The sequence below is a fragment of the Lepisma saccharinum genome, chromosome 3 (genome assembly GCF_977018435.1).
Source record: "Lepisma saccharinum chromosome 3, izLepSacc3.1, whole genome shotgun sequence".
Classification (NCBI taxonomy): Eukaryota; Metazoa; Arthropoda; class Insecta; order Zygentoma; family Lepismatidae; genus Lepisma; species Lepisma saccharinum.
Genome location: NC_139231.1, coordinates 87113961 through 87134098, shown reverse-complemented (window position 1 = coordinate 87134098; position 20138 = coordinate 87113961). Strand labels below are relative to the sequence as shown.

At 40.9% G+C, this 20138-nt stretch overlaps 2 protein-coding genes across 5 annotated transcripts in view; one reads left to right on the top strand and one right to left on the bottom strand.

Moving 5' to 3' along the window:
- PpD3 (protein phosphatase D3) overlaps window positions 1–1855 on the top strand; it is a 63941-nt gene extending 62086 nt beyond the window's left edge. The window contains exon 11 of the mRNA XM_083118974.1: window positions 854–1855. Coding sequence (XP_082975100.1) covers window positions 854–913 — 60 coding nt within the window. The 3' untranslated portion in view covers window positions 914–1855. The remainder of the gene's footprint in view (window positions 1–853) is intronic.
- LOC145985223 (cancer-related nucleoside-triphosphatase homolog) overlaps window positions 1–20138 on the bottom strand; it is a 53086-nt gene that overhangs the window by 10983 nt on the left and 21965 nt on the right. Inside the window, exons 4-5 of one of the 4 annotated variants that reach the window (XM_083118975.1) lie at window positions 13073–13264; window positions 1886–3148 (exon numbers count right to left, since the gene is read on the bottom strand). The exons of 1 other annotated variant lie outside the window; for it this stretch is intronic. In XM_083118975.1, the coding sequence (XP_082975101.1) occupies window positions 3083–3148; window positions 13073–13264 (258 nt within the window). In that variant the 3' untranslated portion in view covers window positions 1886–3082. Of the gene's footprint in view, window positions 1–1885; window positions 3149–13072; window positions 13265–20138 lie in introns of those variants that run through there. 2 more of the 4 variants (XM_083118978.1, XM_083118977.1) reach the window with 2 other exon arrangements.

Here is a 20138-nt window from a genome sequence, read left to right as displayed (position 1 = left end):
CTTGGATAATTTGCCTGATGTTGTGGGGTGATATGGAAAAGCAATCCATTTGGGTTTGGGATTATTCATGTGGTGCCCAAAAGCAAAAGCCCAGTTCAGATATCCACGAGATAGATAACCCAAACGGATCGCTTTTCCATATCACCCCACCATATCAGCAAAATTCCAAGGCCCTCAAACCTGTATCCCAAATCAGAAGAGACCTACCCAAACTTGCATCCCCTGATGTCTACAAGGCCATTTGCCAATGCCACAACAGCTACACTGTTCAGAATGGATCAATATGGATCCACGAACACACAAAACACACCAGGATCAGGCCGTTCACAGCACCTCCATACTTCACCCAACCAGCTCTATCAAAGAAACCCATGCCATCATCGAAAAGACACCAGCTCAGAACCTGGACAATGGACAGGCACACCCAAATTGGCATCCCATCCTTCAAGAAATTCCAGACCAGGTGAAGGAAAGATGCAGTGCCTCCACTCTGAGCCCCCTCCATCCATGCAAAGAACTACACCACACCAAGCAACACAATGCAACAAACAGCCCAACCACCACCCAGCAACGCCACTTGAAGATGGAAAGCAGACGATGCAAGTCAGGAAACACACACCAGCACCGCCAAACAGGAGAAAATGCAACTACTGCCACCTTGATGTGCTACTATCTCCACTCCAGATGCCGTACCCTTAGTGAATGAAATTAATCTGGGGGAAAAAATCCAATTGTGCAACCCGAAAGGTGCTGTATTTACATTTTAATCACACATAGAGGAATTGAAGATATTTTGATCAACACCACAGCCTTGACTTGATTAGTGATAATATGTTTGCTTCTTCTTTTCCAGCCTCATCCAAATGTGAAACCTATGGCATATGCTAATTCGTTGCTGAGCCTCTTGTGCTAGTGTTGATCTCATTGGCTGTCTTCAGCAAGCCAACTATCACGAAGAGATTTGGTGCTCCAAATTCTTGGTAGGACATCTGTTGCTTATCACATGACAACACATACGCATATTGCATAATGTGTGAGCAATAGTGTATTAGTCTGTGATCTGCCGTAGTAGTGGTAAATACGAAGTGCATGTGTACCTTCACAGTGCAAGGTACTGCTAGTTTTTCTAAATGCAGAGGGTGGACATTTTTTTTATGGAGGTGGCAACACATTTATAGAGCTTTACCTGAAAAAAAAAAGTACTCTTACAAGTGAAGTATGAATTTGTGTTTTTCATTTATCATATTCATCTTCCTTTGCTGTATTTTGTGTTGCTGTTCTATTTGTGTAATAGAATTTAACATTTGAATTAATTCTCATAGGAATCTTGTTTACTTTTAGAATGTTGAGTATCTGGATTAGTAGAAAACAAATTTAAAGTATAAATTGTTTGTGTAAATGTTGTGAATAGGTTTGTGCTGCAGAATGTTATCTTTTGAAGAAAATCACTTTTTGTCATTCTTTTCCTCAGGGCTTAACATAAATGTTATTTATAGAAGATATACAAAGTTGCTTCATAGTTTGTAACGAAGCTTTTTGAAACTAGCCAGCAATCAGATCCCATGCTGGAGGTTATATTTGTGTACAGTTCCACACAACATTTAAGTGTTTGTTTCATTGTATTTTGTGTATGGGATAACAGCTAAACAAATGATAAAAATTATATTTTTTTGTCTACATAAATTCTGTTACATGAACATCTTGCATAAAGTGAACAAAAGTTTAAATGAGCCATTAACCTAATCTTTTAAAGAAACTATGGGGAAAATTCTTCAACTTAAGAACAAGAAATATGTTAAAGTCTGATCAAAAATTAGTGCCAGAAATTTCATAAATAAAGAATCATTGAATAATATATCATGCAGTTTCTTTTACATTAGACATATACAGGGTGGAACAAAAATCTGGATCAAAATTTAAATAAACTAAATCATCTCATTATAAAAAAACTTTGGTATGAAAAAAATATGTACCAAACAATCTTGTAAAGTAATAAAGCTTTGATATCACAGAACCAATCATACATTACAGGATAAATGAATTTTGTAACATTATTTGTGAATTTTAACATTCAATTTGAACTTCTAAAGAAGCTTACTATATGCTTCCGTGAAGTATGTAAGCCCCGCGACAGGTTAAGTTTGCAGCAACTTTTTGCATATAATAGACATAAACGTGCACACAGAATGTAGTCCTGCTGCAATACTGCCGATTTTCTCACTGTCTGTGATATGAACAGCTCTGCAGTTGAGGCAAGACTTGCATGGGAGATGCTGAGCGCCATTCTCGCGTGGTTTAATACATAAAATTTGCTGCAAACTTAACCTGTCGCGGGGTTTAGTGAGTAGCTTGCTACCTGTGGATGTAAGTTCCCTGATAATTACTTGCACACCTCTACAGAAATCATTGGCATCTTCTATAGCATGTTGGCTTACACTGTTGCCTTGTAATTAAGGAGTCCTGCACAAATCCCTGGCAGAGGAACAATGGTTTGGATCAACTTTAAATTGTAGCTCCAGTCCCAATTAGCCTATTTAAAATGAACTTACAACAAACTTTGATCACATGAATTTTATTCTAAAGAAAAGTGAATAGTTGAAATCATTTCAAATGTGGAATTTTAAAAACTTTCTTTTTTGTCGGCTATCAAGGACTTATAAGAAATGACAAATTTATAAATTCTGTGCTGATCAGGGTTGGAAAAAAATATTGATGCAAGATTTATATATGTAAATAAAACAAAGAACAGGTCATCAAAACAAAGAAATCTTTCCCCAATGGAAAACCACATTTAGCACATTAGCTTGTTTCCAGAGAAAGAGGGAGAACATAAAAACCAAAGTAATGCAATCTGGATGTACACATTCACTCTCTCGAGCACACAAAATCATGACAGATCAGCTTTGTTAGTGTTACGTTTGTCTTACAGATTCTCAAATGTTTTAATAAAGTTGTAAGAAAAATTAAATACAATTTTGCCACAACTGAAAACGGGTACATTTCTTTTAACATTTTTTTCATGGTGTAAAATAATCAGTCTCCTGGCTTCAAATTATATAATTAATTAACTTACTCAATTTATTCACATTGCTGCTAGTAGTTTCTCCCTAAGTTCATCCACTAAACCATCTCTGTTGTTGGGATCAACCTGAAAGAACCAAGAGAAATATTATTTTTCTCTCATATTAATTGGGAATACATTATCTTGCAATTGATTGAGAAACTTTTTTCCCACTGGAACTTTGAATAAGAATTTATTTCTTTGTGTTGTGAAGATTCCAAATTTTGTACACTGAATACAGAACTGACACCTAGAATATGTAGCAACATTTTTCTCAATATTAAGATATACTATCTCTTATAATTAATTAACTTGCTTTCTGTATTGTTTGTTTTTTCCACCCAAAAACTGTGAATTTTTTTTACTTGGATTGTAATGCTTTTAAATTCATCTAATAAACCATGGGCAATCATGAAACTATTAGCCAGGTTGCAACTTTTACCCCTGAAGTGCCATGATAATTCCAGGAACCATTTTATGCATGGCATATTGAAAGAGAAGCTAAAAGTTAATTGCCACAACTAAAAAAAATATCAAATAACAGAAAATTGTAATTTGTGGACATTTTTGTATTCACGACATTCACATGAAAAATGCATAAAGTTCAGACCAAAATAAAAGAAGAGTTCGAGAGCTTGGGACCAGTTTTAGCATATTTTTTTATTGTGCTGTGCGAATAAAATATTTTTGAATGCCATTTGTATCTTTCTCACAATCTTGTCAATAGGGAATTCACATATGGCAGCTGGTTTCAGCACCAACTTTTGGAGCTGAAACCAGCTGCAATACATTCAACTCTCGATTCTACGACCCCGGGTATAACGACCCTTTTCCCGGGAACCGTGAAAAATTTGGGAAAAAAGTTGAAAAATGAGTTGTTGTTTTTTTTCCCACTCATTCCCTTCACGAGCGCTATAACGCTCACAATTGGGTCTGAACTAAAAATAGACACCACCACACCATGCTTGAGTGATATCCAATAGCACTTGACCTCTGCCCTCCCCTCCCTCAAGTGCATCAATGTTACCCAGCGTGCCAGGCTTGTTTTGCCACGCTTTCTCTTGGATACGCGAGAAGTGAAGATCGAATGTGCTTGGATGTTATTTTAAATCGACCTTGACTTGTTTCCTTGTCCTAAGAGCTGCTGAAAACTCGCAGGTGAGGAGGAAGGGAGCAGCCCGAAATGACTGCTGGACTTGCAGTCTTTGCCAATGTGTATGGCAGGTCATGCTCTTTCATCGATAAATACACCACCTTGAGAGAGAAGATCGCAGGAATGTTCCAAAATATAGATGCGTGGCGCCTGGAAGTCTGGCCCATCTGTCCAGCTCTGACCTAGATTTCAGTAGTAATGAGTAAAGCCCGGATTTCTATGTAATTACATATTTTTTCCTTTATATGTACAAACGTGGAATTAAAATATATTGACGAATTACGTCAGTAGAGATGTCACAGGGAAGTTTTATATTACATATTTTTACATATTTTGCTAAATGTTACATATTCCTAAGATATGAAATATTTTTTACATAAAACAGTCCTTAAGAGGAAAATCCAATTAACTTTTGGCTTACTAGTTAAAAAAGTATCTTCTCACTTCCCCTCCCCATTTCCAGGTCTAAAAAAATATAGTAACTTAAAAGTGCGATTTGCCTTCGTTGTACGTACATAGCAGTTTGTTGATTCGCCGCATCGTAACAATTACATCAAGATTCGACAGTGTTTCAGTTTCCAGTTTGTAACATGGAGCGGCAAGCAACACACAGCGAACGAAGAGAACCAACAATGGAAGGCGGCAAGTACAACGCTGAGAGGCACTTACCTTTCATCCGTACATTGTTGTGATCGTTTTGATTTTTGCAGCCGGCGGCGACAAATCTTGAATAAAGTATTGATTTTTGCAGCCGGCGGCGACAAATCTTGAATAAAGTATTGTTAACTCAACCGTAGAATTTCGTATATGTATTTCGTCGCCTTTTCATTTTAACCATTGGAGTTTTAACAAGAGCTTGCCTCAGTAAAACAGTGTTTTAGCTGTAGAAAGCTGGAATGGCTCCACCTACCTCCTCGTTATCTCAAAAGTTGCGATCTTGGATAGCAGTCGATGATGCATTTACTACGGATGGTAAAGTTATTTTTTGTCGAGTGTGCGATAAAAAAGTTGGGTGCACTATGAAGTCTCAATTAGATCAACATGTTCGCACTTCACTTCATGTGAAAAACAAACAACTACAGAGTGAAAAGAAGCAAGTTTTACTAACCCAGATGCAAGAGGATTCTTCATTCAGTGTGTTTTACAAGGAAATGTGCGAAGCAATGATTGCAGCAAACATCCCTTGGTATAAAATTCAAGTACCGAAGTTCCGGGATTTTCTGGAAAAATATTGTGTAAACTTCCTGACGAGTCAACCCTTCGAAAGCGATATCTTCCACATTCCTACAAAGAAACTTTAGAATCAATTAGGCCAGAAGTAGGCAGTTCCTATGTGTGGATTTCCATCGACGAAACAACTGATGCTTTGGGACAGTATGTAAGTAATTTCATTGTTGGAACGCTAATTGCTGATTCTCCATCCACACTACATCTCATTGCATGCAAAGTTCTAGAGCGTACTAATCATTCCACCATAGCTCGATTTGTGAATGACAGTCTTAAATTGTTGTATCTGGATGGCGTACAAGAAGAGATAGTTCTTCTCATGTTCACAGACAGTGCGTCATTCATGTTAAAAGCTGCTACGGCACTTAAAGTGTTTTATCCTAACTTGATCCACTTTACTTGCTTGGCACATGCTCTCCAACGCATTGCTGAGGAGGTGAGAGGCAATTTCCCGGAAGTCAACCAACTTATTTCTTCCACGAAAAAGGTGTTTCTGAAGACACCACAACGTGTGCAAGTTTACAAGGAACAATTGCCAGGTGTACCACTTCCTCTGGAACCTATTCTTACTAGATGTGGCACTTGGATCCGGGCAAGTAAGTTTTACAACGAACATTTTGAAGAAGTGAAATCTGTGCTTGACTCATTTTCGGCGGACTCAGCTGTATCGGTACTCACTGCTCAAAATCTCTTCAAGGACACCAAACTTGCTTGCGATATGGCATACATAAACAGCAATTTTGGTTGGATTGATACAAGCATAAAAAAAACTTGAAACTGTTGGGCTTCCTCTCCTGGAAGCCATGGATATATATGAGGATGCAAGAAAGAAACTGTCTGCTGTTGGAGGAGATGTGGGAGAGAAAGCTCGAAGAAAATTTGACGCAGTGACTGAAAGAAACCCAGGTTACGTCAGCTTATTTACAGTGAGCCGCATTCTCAATGGTGAAACAGTTAACCCTCCCAATGATATTTCTCCCGACCACATTCACCTCCTGAAGTACGCTCCGGTTACTTCTTGTGACGTGGAGAGAAGTTTCTCTGCGTACAAGAACATATTATCTGATCGGCGACAAACATTTACTTCTGAACATTTGGAAATGTACCTGGTAACCTATTGTAAGTTAAATAATTAAATACAGTGCCTGCCCCAAGATCAAAGGTAACCTGAATTTTTGTAAGTGCTTTTTGAGTGAAAAATTTGGGCAACGAAAATTTACTACTGAACATTTTGAATGGTACCTGGTGACATTGTATATTAAATATTGAATATATTCAAATTGTAGTTAATATTTTTGCTCTATAAGAACATAAAAAATACTTAATGTAAGCATTGTAATATTGTAACTTCAATTTTTGTAAGTCTTTTTCAAATAAACATATCCCTTTGTGAGGAAAAAATGTAACAAAAATAGGAAGTAACGTTTGGAATAAATATTTATAGTACATATTTCATTATGAATTTACATATTTCAGACATTTTTACTACATATTTATGTACATATTTTAGGGGTTGATATTACATAAAAATCCAGGCTTTAGTAATGAGCAACTCTCGGCCTTGTAGCCGACAACTTCCAGTAACCGCTTTCATTCAAAACTTCTTTGTTCCCTGCAACACTTCATAAAAAAGCGAAACTGTTAGAGATAATCAAAGCCACATAGGCGAACTAAAGATCGTCAACCCGCTTAATGCGTTGTCATCCAGGTTTCCACTAAAGTTTACTTCAATCTTACGTGCATCATAACTCCCGTTTTCCACTTCATAAGTTTCCCTAATTGTGTCGTAATATCTGCCAAAGAGAGTGGGGGGGGGGGGATTTTCTTGCTCGTGTGTGCACACTGGCTGATTACAGGCGAGGGTGGAAGTGGACCCACCCCTCTTCCTTTGACGTCTAAAATGGGGCAACCAGTTCTGGATATATTCTTGAAAACGAACTAAAACAGTAAAAAAAAATAATAATAACCCTCCTCCCCCCCCCCTTTCTCAGCTTATTCTCCGCCACTGGTGTGCACGGCAATGTTGATAATTGCAGAATTCAGGTCTTTTTTTTTTATGCTGTTGTCTGCATAGGAAATATTACCCGTATTATTGTCTGTTGCATTGTAAAACGTAAAGCAAGGGTCATTTCTTTCTTCTTTACACTGCTGTTAAAAGTTCCGCCTTTGACAGTTGCGTTATCTTTAAAATGGTGGGATTTTTCTCTTCCGCCACCTGTTGCTCGAACTTCCAGCCGGTCTCCTTGTTTTTATGATGCAGCTGGTGCCAGTGTTTTGTCTAGCGTCTGCAAAGCTCATGCTTGCCGATAACAGCAATGACTCATCCAGCGCGAAGGAAAAAAGTTATTGTTTTGAATCTTGCAAAGCTGTTTTGATTTGACGATAACAAAATTCTATCTCCAGAAAGGAAAACAAGAGTTAAAATAACTTCATGTTCTGCACCTTCTGATAAGCAAAACAAATTTAATTTGCATCTGCTTTTCTTCAGAACCATTCATGTGAAGAAAAAAAAGTGCTCAATCTAGAAACGGTCCCCGAGATCGATTAAAAAGTTCAGTTTTCAGTTCATTTTATGCTGATGGGCTAATTGGGACTAAATATACAGTTTAAAGTGAAATTCAATTCCAAACATAAATGACTTTCGACTGGGACACTGTTTAATGACGTGTCCTAGAATATGCATTGGGTGAAGACAGATCGCAAGTTGCGCGTTTTCCTTTTTCACACTGGATTACAATGCAAGTCAAGGAAGGAGTTTGGACTGCTCCCTTGAATGGGGAAGGGGGGAGGGTGAATGAAGTTGGTTGAAGCAAAGAAAACGTTTTTTTTTTGCGATGTATTTTACATAGCCGAACCAGAACGAAAATTACAGCCCCGCCTCTTTTTTTCTTTTGGTGTGTGTGTGTGTGTCTGGTGCCTAGAAAGGTTATGTTGTTTCTCCCGAGAGATCTAATCTTACCAGTTAATCTTGTAACAGACAATGCTCCAGTAGACCCATATAAAATCCAACATTCATTCTGCCCGATTATCTCCCGACTTTATGCTGGCGCCAGTGTGACTGGTGTCAAGATTCTTCGAGTTTCGCTTGCAGTAAGCGAGAGATTGTTTTCCTTTCCATAGGTCTCGGTGCAAACGGGTTTCTCATGAACTATAATTGTAAGAATTTCCTGGAAAATCAACGATTGTGTGAAAGAAAGTAACATTATTTTAAAATATTTTTTGTGAAAACGTTTTCATGTTCTATTTTTCTTCTCACAACACGCATCCTGTGCATGACAGGTTGTATAACTACCAGGATAAATGGTGTTGCCATCTCCTAGGCACCTTTGTGTACGTTTGAGCTCCGTTTAAGCCAGGCATGTCAAACTCAAAATCTGAACTGGGCCAAATAGTCAGTAGTGTTAGATAGGGTGGGCCGCAAGGAAAAAATTAAATTATCTTTAATACTTTATTTTAAAGAATGACTAACATAACACTAAATAAAGTATATTGAACATTCATTGAAATTTGATCATTGCTTCTTGCCTGACAGCTGGCATCTTTTTTTCTGCCACCAACTTATCAATATCAGGAGACATCTTATTTAAAGCAGCTACTTTCGGAACACAGCTAAGATGAATGTTGGATAATTTGGATCTCGTTGGTGACTTGTTTCCTTTCACGAGTGAGAAACATTTTTCACGCTGGTAAGTGCTACCTAACATGGAAATTATTCCACACGCAAATTTGCGGGTTTCTGGAAAACGTGGAGGCAAGTACTTGTAAAAGTCAAGGATACCCACTTCGCTGTACTTTTGTTTCAAAGTTGAGTCTCACTGAATTTCAATTACTCCAATCTGCAAATGTGCTGCCACTTTTTCTACGTCAGTCGTAAACGGGGCTGAAAACAAGGAGATCTTGTCTTCGAAAGAATGAACATTGTGGAACCTTTACCCGAATGCAGTATTCAAAAGCTGAATTTTTGCGGCGTACTTTTTGTACAAAACAGGGTCCTTTGAACTTGATCTGTATTTAGAACAAGTTGGAAAGTGCAAGTCTTTGTTTCTTAACTGTTTTTCCCAAAGCAATAACTTACACTCAAATGTTTTGACTTGATCATTCATGTTGGTGATTAATAGATCTTTTACTTGCAGTTTCAAATTTAAATCTGACAAGTGTTTTGTTATATCAACAAGAAAGGAAAGATCTTGTAACAACGTTGATTGCGAAAAAAGGCTGGTGTCTTGTTCTTTCATTTCCAAAAATTGGCATATTTCATCTTTCAAGTTCCAGAATCAAGAACCATAGAACACGATAGCCAGCGCACTTCTGTGTAGTAGCGCACTCCAGAATACAGAGGCTGTTCAGCGTATATTTGGCCAAACGCGATTCCTCCCCCCTGCACTCAGAATGATCTCACCCAACCTTGGTCGGGCATGTTTGTCAGTGTAGTGTGCGAGCTGTAAAAGAGTGGTTGTGTTTTCTCACTGGGCCAAAAATCCTGCCCAAACTGAGCTGCTTTTTGGGAGGAGTGCGTTGTATAACTTTCCAAGTGTTTGAGTTTTCTCACTTGGCCGAAAATGCTGCCAAAACAGTTGCTTTTTGGAAGGTTATGTTGTAGCCTTTTATGATGCAAAGTTCAGTGTGTCAATAATCAGGAAGTAGTGTAAGAGCAAGAATTGTGACGTTAGTTTGACTTTATTCAAGAATGTGATCGGCAAGTATAAGGATTGCATGGCCCCAGCGTTCGGTTCTCCAACAAAGGGGACGAGAACACGGCCGTGCACACAAGCCACCACCAGTATGCATGCGAAACTTCGCAGAATGGGCATGCAAGAGAATCCACCGACCCAAAGACAGATGGAAAATCATCTAAATATGTCTTTGGAAACTGTTAACCGCACCTTGCACCTGCATACTGGTGGTGGCTTGTGTGCACGGCCGTGTTCTCGTCCCCTTTGTTGGAGAACCGAACGCTGGGGCCATGCAATCCTTATACTTGCCGATCACATTCTTGAATAAAGTCAAACTAACGTCACAATTCTTGCTCTTACACTACTTCCTGATTATTGACACACTGAACTTTGCGTCATAAAAGGCTACAACATAACCTTCCCAAAAGCAACTGTTTTGGCAGCATTTTCGGCCAAGTGAGAAAACTCAAACACTTGGAAAGTTATACAACGCACTCCTCCCAAAAAGCAGCTCAGTTTGGGCGAGATTTTTGGCCCAGTGAGAAAACACAACCACTCTTTTACAGCTCGCACACTACACTGACAAACATGCCCGACCAAGGTTGGGTGAGTTCATTCTGAGTGCAGGGGGGAGGAATCGCGTTTGGCCAAATATACGCTGAACAGCCTCTGTATTCGCTTTCTAAATCTGCTAAGAAAGCAGAAAATTGTCGCTGGTTAAGCCACGGGATCTTATGAAGTTGATAGCTTTTGTCCACAGGCTTAATCACACTTTCCATGTTGATTACTTTTGAACACAAGACCTCTTGGTGAATGATGCAATGCACATGATGGAACATGTGTTTATCGCAGGTTTCACGAAATTCGTTTTGCAGTTTTGTCACAAAACCATTGTTTTTTCCCGTCATTGAAGGGGCACAATCCGTAGCTACACAGGATAACTTTGACAGAGGTAAATCATACTTCCCCAAAAGTTCACGAACAGCAATAAATATATCCTCACCGGTAGTAGTGTCATGCAACGGTACAATGTCCAATAGCTCCTCGAAAATGTTGAACTCCTCATCACAAGCACGAAGAAACACAGCTAAGTGAGCTACACCACCGATGTCTGTACTCTCATCACAAGCGATGGAATAAGCCATGAAATTTGACACTTTTGTTTTAATTTGATCACTCAAATCACAGGCCAGTTCGGTTACTCTTTCAGCAACCGTATTGCGGGAGAGTGAAATGCCTTGAAAAGCTTTTACACTTGCGGGATTAACTATATCAGCAGCTTTTACCAAGAAACCTTTTAATAAACTCGCCTTCGGCAAAAGGTTTTGAGTGTGTAGCTATCAACTCCGACTACACTACATTCGTCAACCACCCCAATAAGGGGTGTAAGGGGTGCTCCTTCCACGTAGTGCACCCAATAGTCAACCTCACTTCCATGTAGTACACCCTGGACTGCAGATTAACGAGGCTCTGGCGGTTTCATGGCCAGTATAATTTTGTTTGTGTTGTCCTGTGTTTTGTCCTTATTTGTGCTGAGTGCTCCTTTACAGCCTCAGCTTTTAACGAAAGTCAGAAGATTTTAATATTTTATGATTTTAGTTATGCAACGTTAGAGTTGTTATGTGTAACGATAAGGGGCTGGACCCCATATAATGTGATGGGTGCAAAATAGCCTTAGTGCTGACGCACCCAAAATTTTAAATTACAATTCCACGCCAATAAGGCAACACAACCACCTTTTTTCACCTACCGATGGGTATATCCTGTCCAAGAGGAAAACGTGTGAAATTTCACATCGTGTTATATAATAACACAGATATTTTAGCAACTACTACATCTGAAGGCTCTACTACTTAAAAACAGGTAACAGCAAAGGGGCCGCACAAAAATATATCGAGGGCCGCATGCGACCCACGGGCCGCGTGTTTGACATGCCTGGTTTAAGCAGTAAATTGGGGCAAATTCCAATAACGAACCCTTCGAAATAATGACCCTTTTCCCGGGAACTGTGAAAGGTCGTTGAATCGAGAGTTGACTATGTGAATTCCTTATCAACAAGAGTGCGAGGAAGATACAGTCGAACCTCGATTGTGTGTTCCCAGATTTTGCACCCCCCCCCTTCCCTCTTCCCAATTGTATGAGGGCTATTTTTTTAACCTCCCAACAAGTAAAGAACCACATAGGATACAGTGCTGCTCAGTCGTCTTCTGTTGGCCACACACCAGCATGTAAGCCATTACATTCAGTCAGTGTTTGAGTAGCAAGCATGTAAACATGTCCCAGATGATCAAGGCAAGGCACCTACCAAGTGTGAACTGCATGCCATAATTCCCTTTCTTCTAGCTGAAGGCATAATGCAGCCAAAATTCATCATCAGTTGTGTGCGAGAATGGTGCAGAAAGTTTAAAGACCAATGTCCATGATGCGGGTCATCAAGAAAGAAAGTCTACTGTAATGGAAGACATTGAACAAGTGGTTTGGAGAAGTCCAGATTAATCACTGAACATGAACAATTCTCACCTCTTCACCTGAATGCAACACTGGTTAAGAGGACAGCAGTTTAAGAGTGACAAGGAGCTGAAGGACATTGTGAACAGTTAGTTGCATCGCCAAGTGGCAGCCTTCTTTTAGGAAGCCATGGCGAAACTTGTGCCATTAAGTGCCTTAATTGATATGGCAATTATGTAGAAAAGTAGCTAAGAGATGTAGCTGTATTTTCTATGCAATAAATGTTTCATATTCATTCGTGTTTTACATTCTCATCTTAGCAGAGGTTGGAAAAAAATAGCCCTCGTACATTCCAACATAGCAAAATGTTATAAAAATTTACCACAATTTAACATTTTCATGCATTTGAAGGTTTTTTTATCACCTTGGTCCCCAGAAAAATTTAAAATTGAGATTCCACTGTAATAACAAAGCACCTTAATATTTGTGTTGCTTTGAGCCCATGCTTACATGAATAACTGCTGCCTGTGGATGTTTGCGCACTTCTTCAACGAGAGGCAGAGGTTTTCCCTTTGCAATGGGAATAGTTGCCAGAATTACAGTGGAGGGGTGTGCGAAGACAGCTTTCACTTCCTGTACAAAAGTCTTACTGAACATTTCCATCTTTCCTATTTCATCAAGGACCAGGATACTCTTTGATACCTGAAAAAAATAATGCTGTCATCAGAAACACACAGGCATAGAACATTATCAGACAGAAAAAGGTAAAGTGCTCCCCTGTGCATAGCACTACGCCATTAAAGCGTATAGGGGGTGTGGGGGGTAACACCCCATATTTTCTCGTTCCGGTCGTGAGTGGGGGTGATGTGATCAGTATCATGCCCCTGACCTCCTCTACCCCCCAGGGTTTCCCCCAGGTACCCATGTTATTCGACGCTGGATGGGCGCCGGGGCTGCTTCCATCGTTAGCAAAGTTTCCGGATTTGAACCGGCCGGGGATCGAACCCGGGACCTTTAGCATGTTAGTCAGACGAGTTACTGACTGAGCCACCACAAACTCATATTAATTATTTTATTTAGAGGTATGCTACCAGGATTGCATATTAAAAATGACACATAAACACACAGTGTCTTTTTTGTGTATACGAGGGTCACTATTTATATTTTGAGCCTAACAATGAAAAAACAGGAATTTGGCATTGAAAACTGCTTTATTGTTTTTCGAAGTATTCTCCTTTATGGTCAATACACTTTTGCATTCGTTCGAACCATTTGTCAAAGCAGTTTTTCCAATCTTCTTGAGACACCTCCATAATATGGTTTTTGAACGCATCAACGGCATCTTCCACCGACGAAAATTGTTGTCCACGCAATTTATTCTTGACATTCGGGAACAAGAAGAAGTCATTGGGTGCCAAATCAGGACTGTACGGCGGATGACCCATCAATTCCATTTTTTGACTGTTCATAAAGTCGGTTGTTAGACGAGATGTGTGACAGCTGGCATTGTCTTGATGAAGAATGATCCGACTGCATTTGTTTGTTTTCCGTATTTGACATAAGACCTCTGGCAAACAAATTGTTGTGTACCATTCAGAGTTGACCATTCTACGTTCCTCTAAAGGCACAGTTGCCACATGACCAGTTTTCCCGAAAAAACAGGCGACCATTTGTTTCGATGTGCTTCGAGCGCGAACAACTTTTGTTGGATTGGGTTCATCTTGAAACACCCATACAGTCGACTGCTGTTTACGTTCCGGCTCATATGCATATATCCATGATTCGTCACCTGTTACAATCTTATATACGTCTTTTGAAGCACCACGATTGTATTTATTGAGCATTTGTTTGCACCAATTGACGCGAGCGTCTTTTTGAGTTTTTGTCAAATTGTGTGGGATCCAACGAGAACATACCTTTCTCACAGCTAAATGATCATGTAATATTTTATATATGCTGGTGGAACTAATGCCTATGGTTGCCTCAATCTCACAGTATGTCACATGACGATCTTGCAGTATTAGGTTTTGCACAGCATCAATGTTTTCTTGACCAACAACTGATTTTGGACGACCTTCGCGAATCTCGTCGGTGAGCGAATGGCGGCCACGATTAAATTCGTTATACCAGCGTTTCACAGTGGCAAAGGATGGGGCTTCATCGCCAAATGTGGAAATAAGTTGATCGATGCACTCTTGTCTTGATAATCCACGTCGAAAATCGTAAAAAATCATCGCACGAAAATGTTCACGAGTTAATTCCATTTTATTGTTGTCGCGCAATCTCCAAGGCAACAAACAACACAAATGAAGCTATTGACAAAACATTTGAAGTACATTATGGTCAATAATGCCAGACGATTCCGTGCAAACGTCAAATCGCGCATAACTTCAATCAGTGTCGCCAAGGCTCAAAATATAAATAGTGACCCTCATATTTCTGGCAAGTATTTTTTCAAAAATTGCGTAGGAGACAGTAAACACTTACCACAATTGAAGAATAGTTTGATATTTCGAGGTCATGACCTTATTTTGCCAGTAGGCAGAACGTATGGAGTACAAAAGCATAGAGGCACAGAATACTGACACCTGCGTCCGTCAACACAGTGGTGCCAGAAACAAGTGATAGAACACGGGTTTAGCAAAAAGATTATTTCACCAATGTTTACTGCATGATGGATGGTGGGTGGGTGGGTTGTGGTTAGGGGGGAATGGGAGAATACTTATTGGGTGGCTAGGTTGAGTCCGGGGGGGATGGTGGAATGCATTCCTTAAATGTAGGCCCTTTCCCATCGCCTGCACGTGGAGGTGTCAATGTGCTGAGGTAATAGGTGTATCGTGGCTACATGGAAACAATTGGTGTTGTAGCTGTTGGTGTGGGTGGCGACGGTGAAGTCTTGAGTTTTGGTTGGAAGATCTGTGGTTATTGATGCGGAGGTTCGGGGGGGGGGGGGGGGGGGTAGAGGTTTCACCCAGGTAGAAGTAATCACAGATTTGACAGATGAGAGTGTATATGAGGTTGGAGGAGTGGCAGGTGCCCTTTGGATGAAGGGTGAATTCACCAGTTGCATTCGAGATCTGGAGGGTTGGGGAAGTGATAAGTATGGGGCAGGTCTTGCATCTGGGGGTGGTGGGGTGGGAGCAGTGGGTGCATTATGGACCAAGATGTTCTTGAGGTTGGGGGGGGGGGGCATTGGAAGACTACCCTAGGTTTGTCCCGAAAGATGTCTCTGGTGTCGGGATCACTGTGGAGGATGGCAAGGAGGGAGTGGATGGTATGTTTAATTTTCAGGAGGTGAGGGTGGTATTGGGTCATCAGAGCAGGAGGGTTGGTATTGGGTTGCATGTCATGGGTGTGAGACGTGGCTCTGGTTATTTATTTGTTGATGAGGGTGGAAGGGTAGCCTTGGTTGATTAGGGCTTGGTGCAGGCGTAGGTTGTAGTTTTGGCGAGATGAGGGGGATCAGTTGATGCTTTGGCCTCTAAGGGCTAAGGAGAATGATATGACTTTTTTGGAGGGGTGGGGGTGAGACCTGGAGTAGTGAAGATACTGGAGGTGGTTGGTTGGTTTGATATGTATGAATGTTGCCAAGTGGTCTCCCACGATGTGGATATCCACATCTAAGAAGGTCATAAATACGGAGAAACTAGTACTCACTTTTATCCACAAAGCTGTTTTTTTTTTTTCGATTAATTTTAGTAGCCACTGCAGGCGATGGGAAAAGGCCTACATTTCTTGAATGCACGCCACCATACCCCTCAGACTCAACTTAGGCACCCACTAAATATTCTCCCATACCTCCAAAACACCTCATCCCACCACAACCTAATCCCAGACCAGCACCAAGCCCTCCGCAACAACCCAGATATCAAGATTCTCCCTGCCGACAAAGGGTCCACCACAGTAGTCTTCTGACTATGTGGCGGAAGCCTCCCGCCAACTCTCCGACCCTACCACCTACAAGCCCACCACGGTTGATTTATCCACTTCACATCTGAAAAAAAAAAAAAAAAAAAAAAAAACAAAAAAAAAAACGTGAATTTGTCCTCTCCTGGGGCCCCCCTGAAGGCCTATCCAACTCTACCATCATACCAGACAATCCCTGCACCCCCACTTTCTACTTCCTCCCCAAAATCCACAAACCAAACAACCCTGTGAGACCCATTGTGTCCAGTTACAATTCACCCTCAGAACGCATATCAGCCTTTGTTGACTCCCATCTCCAAACCCTTGTCCAGAGCCTGCCCTCCTACCTACGTGCCACTAACCACATCCTTGACATCATCCACAACCTACAACCTCTGTCAGCCAACACCATCCTCACCACTGTTGATGTCACTTCCCTATATACCTGACATTCTACAGAATCATTCCTCAACAGCCGACCTAAACCACACAGTTCCAGCCAGCACCCACTTCCTGATTCAACTAGCCAACGTTGTACTCACCTACAACAACTTCTGCTTCGGAGACCAGCATTGCCTGCAAGTATGTGGCACAGCCATGGGAACCAAAATGGCCACCTCCTATGCAAACTTGTTCATGGGCAGGCTGGAACAAGAGTTCCTAGACTCCCAACATCTGAAACCACTCCTCTGGCTCAGATTCATTGAGGACATTATTCTCCTTTGGACACATGGCAAACCCTCCCTCACCACCTTCCTAAACAACTTCACCACCCTCAAATTCACCTGGTTCCACTCCAATAACCAAGTGACCTTCTTAGATGTGGATATCCACATAGTGGGAGACCACTTGACAACATTCATACATATCAAACCAACCAACCACCTCCAGTATCTTCACTACTCCAGCTCTCATCCCCACCCCACCAAAAAAGTCATACCATTCCTTTAGCCCTTAGAGGCCAAAGCCTCAACTCATCCCACCAAAACTACAACCTACGCCTGCACCAAGCCCTAATCAACCGGGGCTACCCCTCCACCCTCATCAACAAATAAATAACCAGAGCCACGTCTCACAACCGTGACATGCAACCCAATACCAACACTCCTGCTCTGATGACCCAATACGACCCTCACCTCCTGAAAATTAAACATACCATCCACTCCCTCCTTGCCATTCTCCACATTGATCCCTTCACCAGAGACATCTTTCGGGACAAACCTAGGGTCGTCTTCCAATGCCCTCCCAACCTCAACATCATCTTGGTCCATAATACACCCACCACTCCCATCCCACCACCCCCAGCCCACAAGTGCAACAAACCCAGATGCAAGACCTGCCCCATACATGTCACCTCCACCACCCTCCAGATCCTGACTGCAGCTGATGAATTTACCCTTCATCCAAAGGGCTACTTCTCCAACCTAATATACACCCACATCTGTCAAATCTTTGGCTACTTCTACCTGGGTGAAACCGCTACCCCCCTGAATCTCCGCATCAATAACCACAGAGCTTCCACCCAAAACTCAGACTTCACTGTCGCCACCCACACCAACAGCCACAACACCACCTTCATCAATTGTTCCCATGGAGCCACACCTCCACCCGCAGGCGATGGGAAAGTGCCTACATTTCAGGAATGCACACCACCATACCCCCCGGACTTAACCTAGCCACCCATAAGTATTCTCCAATTCCCTCTAACCACAACCCACCCACCCACCATCCATCCTGCAGTAAATACTGGTGAAAGAATCTTTTCGCAACCTCTACGTTTTTGTACTCCATACTTTCTACCTACTGTGAAATGAGGTCATGACCTCGAAATATCAAACTTTTCTTCAATTGTGGTAAGTGTTTACTGTGTCCTATGCCATTTTTGTTTATCCTCCCTTCTGGCACTCTTTCTCATTCTGTATCTATCTATCTATCTATCTATCTATCTATCTATCTATCTATCCATCTCTCACTCACTCATCCACACATATAGTTTCAACTGTATCCAAATGTCAAAAGGTTGTTTTAAGTCCACTGCATCCTCCGAGTAATGAGGGGTGGACCTACAGTTTAAAATGGAATCTCAACCACTGCTGATGTGCCCCAGCTGGGAATCAATTCTGTGACCTCTTGTTCATGACACCCAACTGACACCAGCTGGTTTGATTGATTGAAATGAAAAATTTGGATGCATCAGAATTTGCACTGGTCGCATTATTTATTATGTGCATAATGGATAATTCCCCTTACCGTAACTAAAATCAGCAAGTGTCTCTGAGAACTAATCTCCTTACCTAGGTTAAAAGCTCCGGTTGTAATGGGTACTCAGCACATATAATGGCAACACCCACCCTACACCTATTATACTGACTAGGTCAGATGCCAGATCCTTGTTGGCCTGCAACATGCAGTTAACAGATGCAGTGAAAGTGAGGATGACTTTTGGATTTCTTACACCTCATCCCACCAGCAGGTTATTATATGAGAAACAATCACTAAAATAAATCCTCTAAAGCCTTCTTACGACAGAGCATTACAATTCTCACCATTAAGCTTTCTGCCTGTAAACCTCTCAGGATAGGTGGTTTTCAAGCATGCTACGCACACGAAGTTGAAGCAAAACTATTTACCATAGACAATAGAGGTTGTTTTTTCTCAAATTGTACAGTTGAGGTTGGTTTTGTTTCTTCTCAAAATGTTCTCGGGTAAAATTTCGTATCTCCTTACCAAAAGACACAATCAGAAGAAGAAAATTATATTTTACACAAAAAATTCATATTTGGAGAGCCATTATCTGATTGCAATATATACAGGGTGACTGGTAATTAGATGTATTCCTTGAAAGGGGTTAAAGTAGAGACAATTTGCAATACATTTGACCATATGATACCCCGTCTGAAAATTAGTAGTTTTCGAGATAATCGAGTTTCAATTGTTTTTGAAAAAAATGACAATTTTCCACATAAAAAGTTGAATTGAGAAAAAACTGCTCATTGTATGGAACTTATTTCAGCGTTTGCTGATAGCTAACAAATAAGTGGTTAGTTGAAAAAAAAGTTTTTCCCAAATAACAATCACATGTAAGTAACGGGTGGGTCTAAACTTACAAGTGATGATAAAAAATTGCACTCTTAGTTTACTTGGCAACGTATTAATAAAAAAAATGGTATGACACGAAGCGTACAAATTACGTAAATTACTTCCTTGATTCATCAGCTATCCAACAAGGTACAAATGTTGCTGACATTCACATTTGTGTACAAGAAATAACACTTGATTCATCTTCATGTGAATGGAATCAATGAACAATACAATTAAAGAACATTACACGTCTTGCTCAAAGTGGGCACCTCCGTTACGAATGCAGGCACGCAGGTTTTTACGGGTCATTTGGTCTTGTAACTCGTGATGTGATGGTGGCCTTGACGTGTTGACCAGCTGTTAAGATCCTCTCCCTGAGCTCTTCTTGCGAGTTTACCGGTGCCTTGTCATGTGGCTCCAAATGTAAAAGTCGCAAGGCGGCAAATCGGGGGATCGAGCCGGCCAGGGAATCGGTCCGTCTCGGCCAATCTATTTCTTTGGGTAATTTTCATCCAGCCACTGTCGCACGCCCAGGCAGAAGTATGGATGGGCGTAATCAACAATCATTTCATCGAGCCATTTTTCCTAC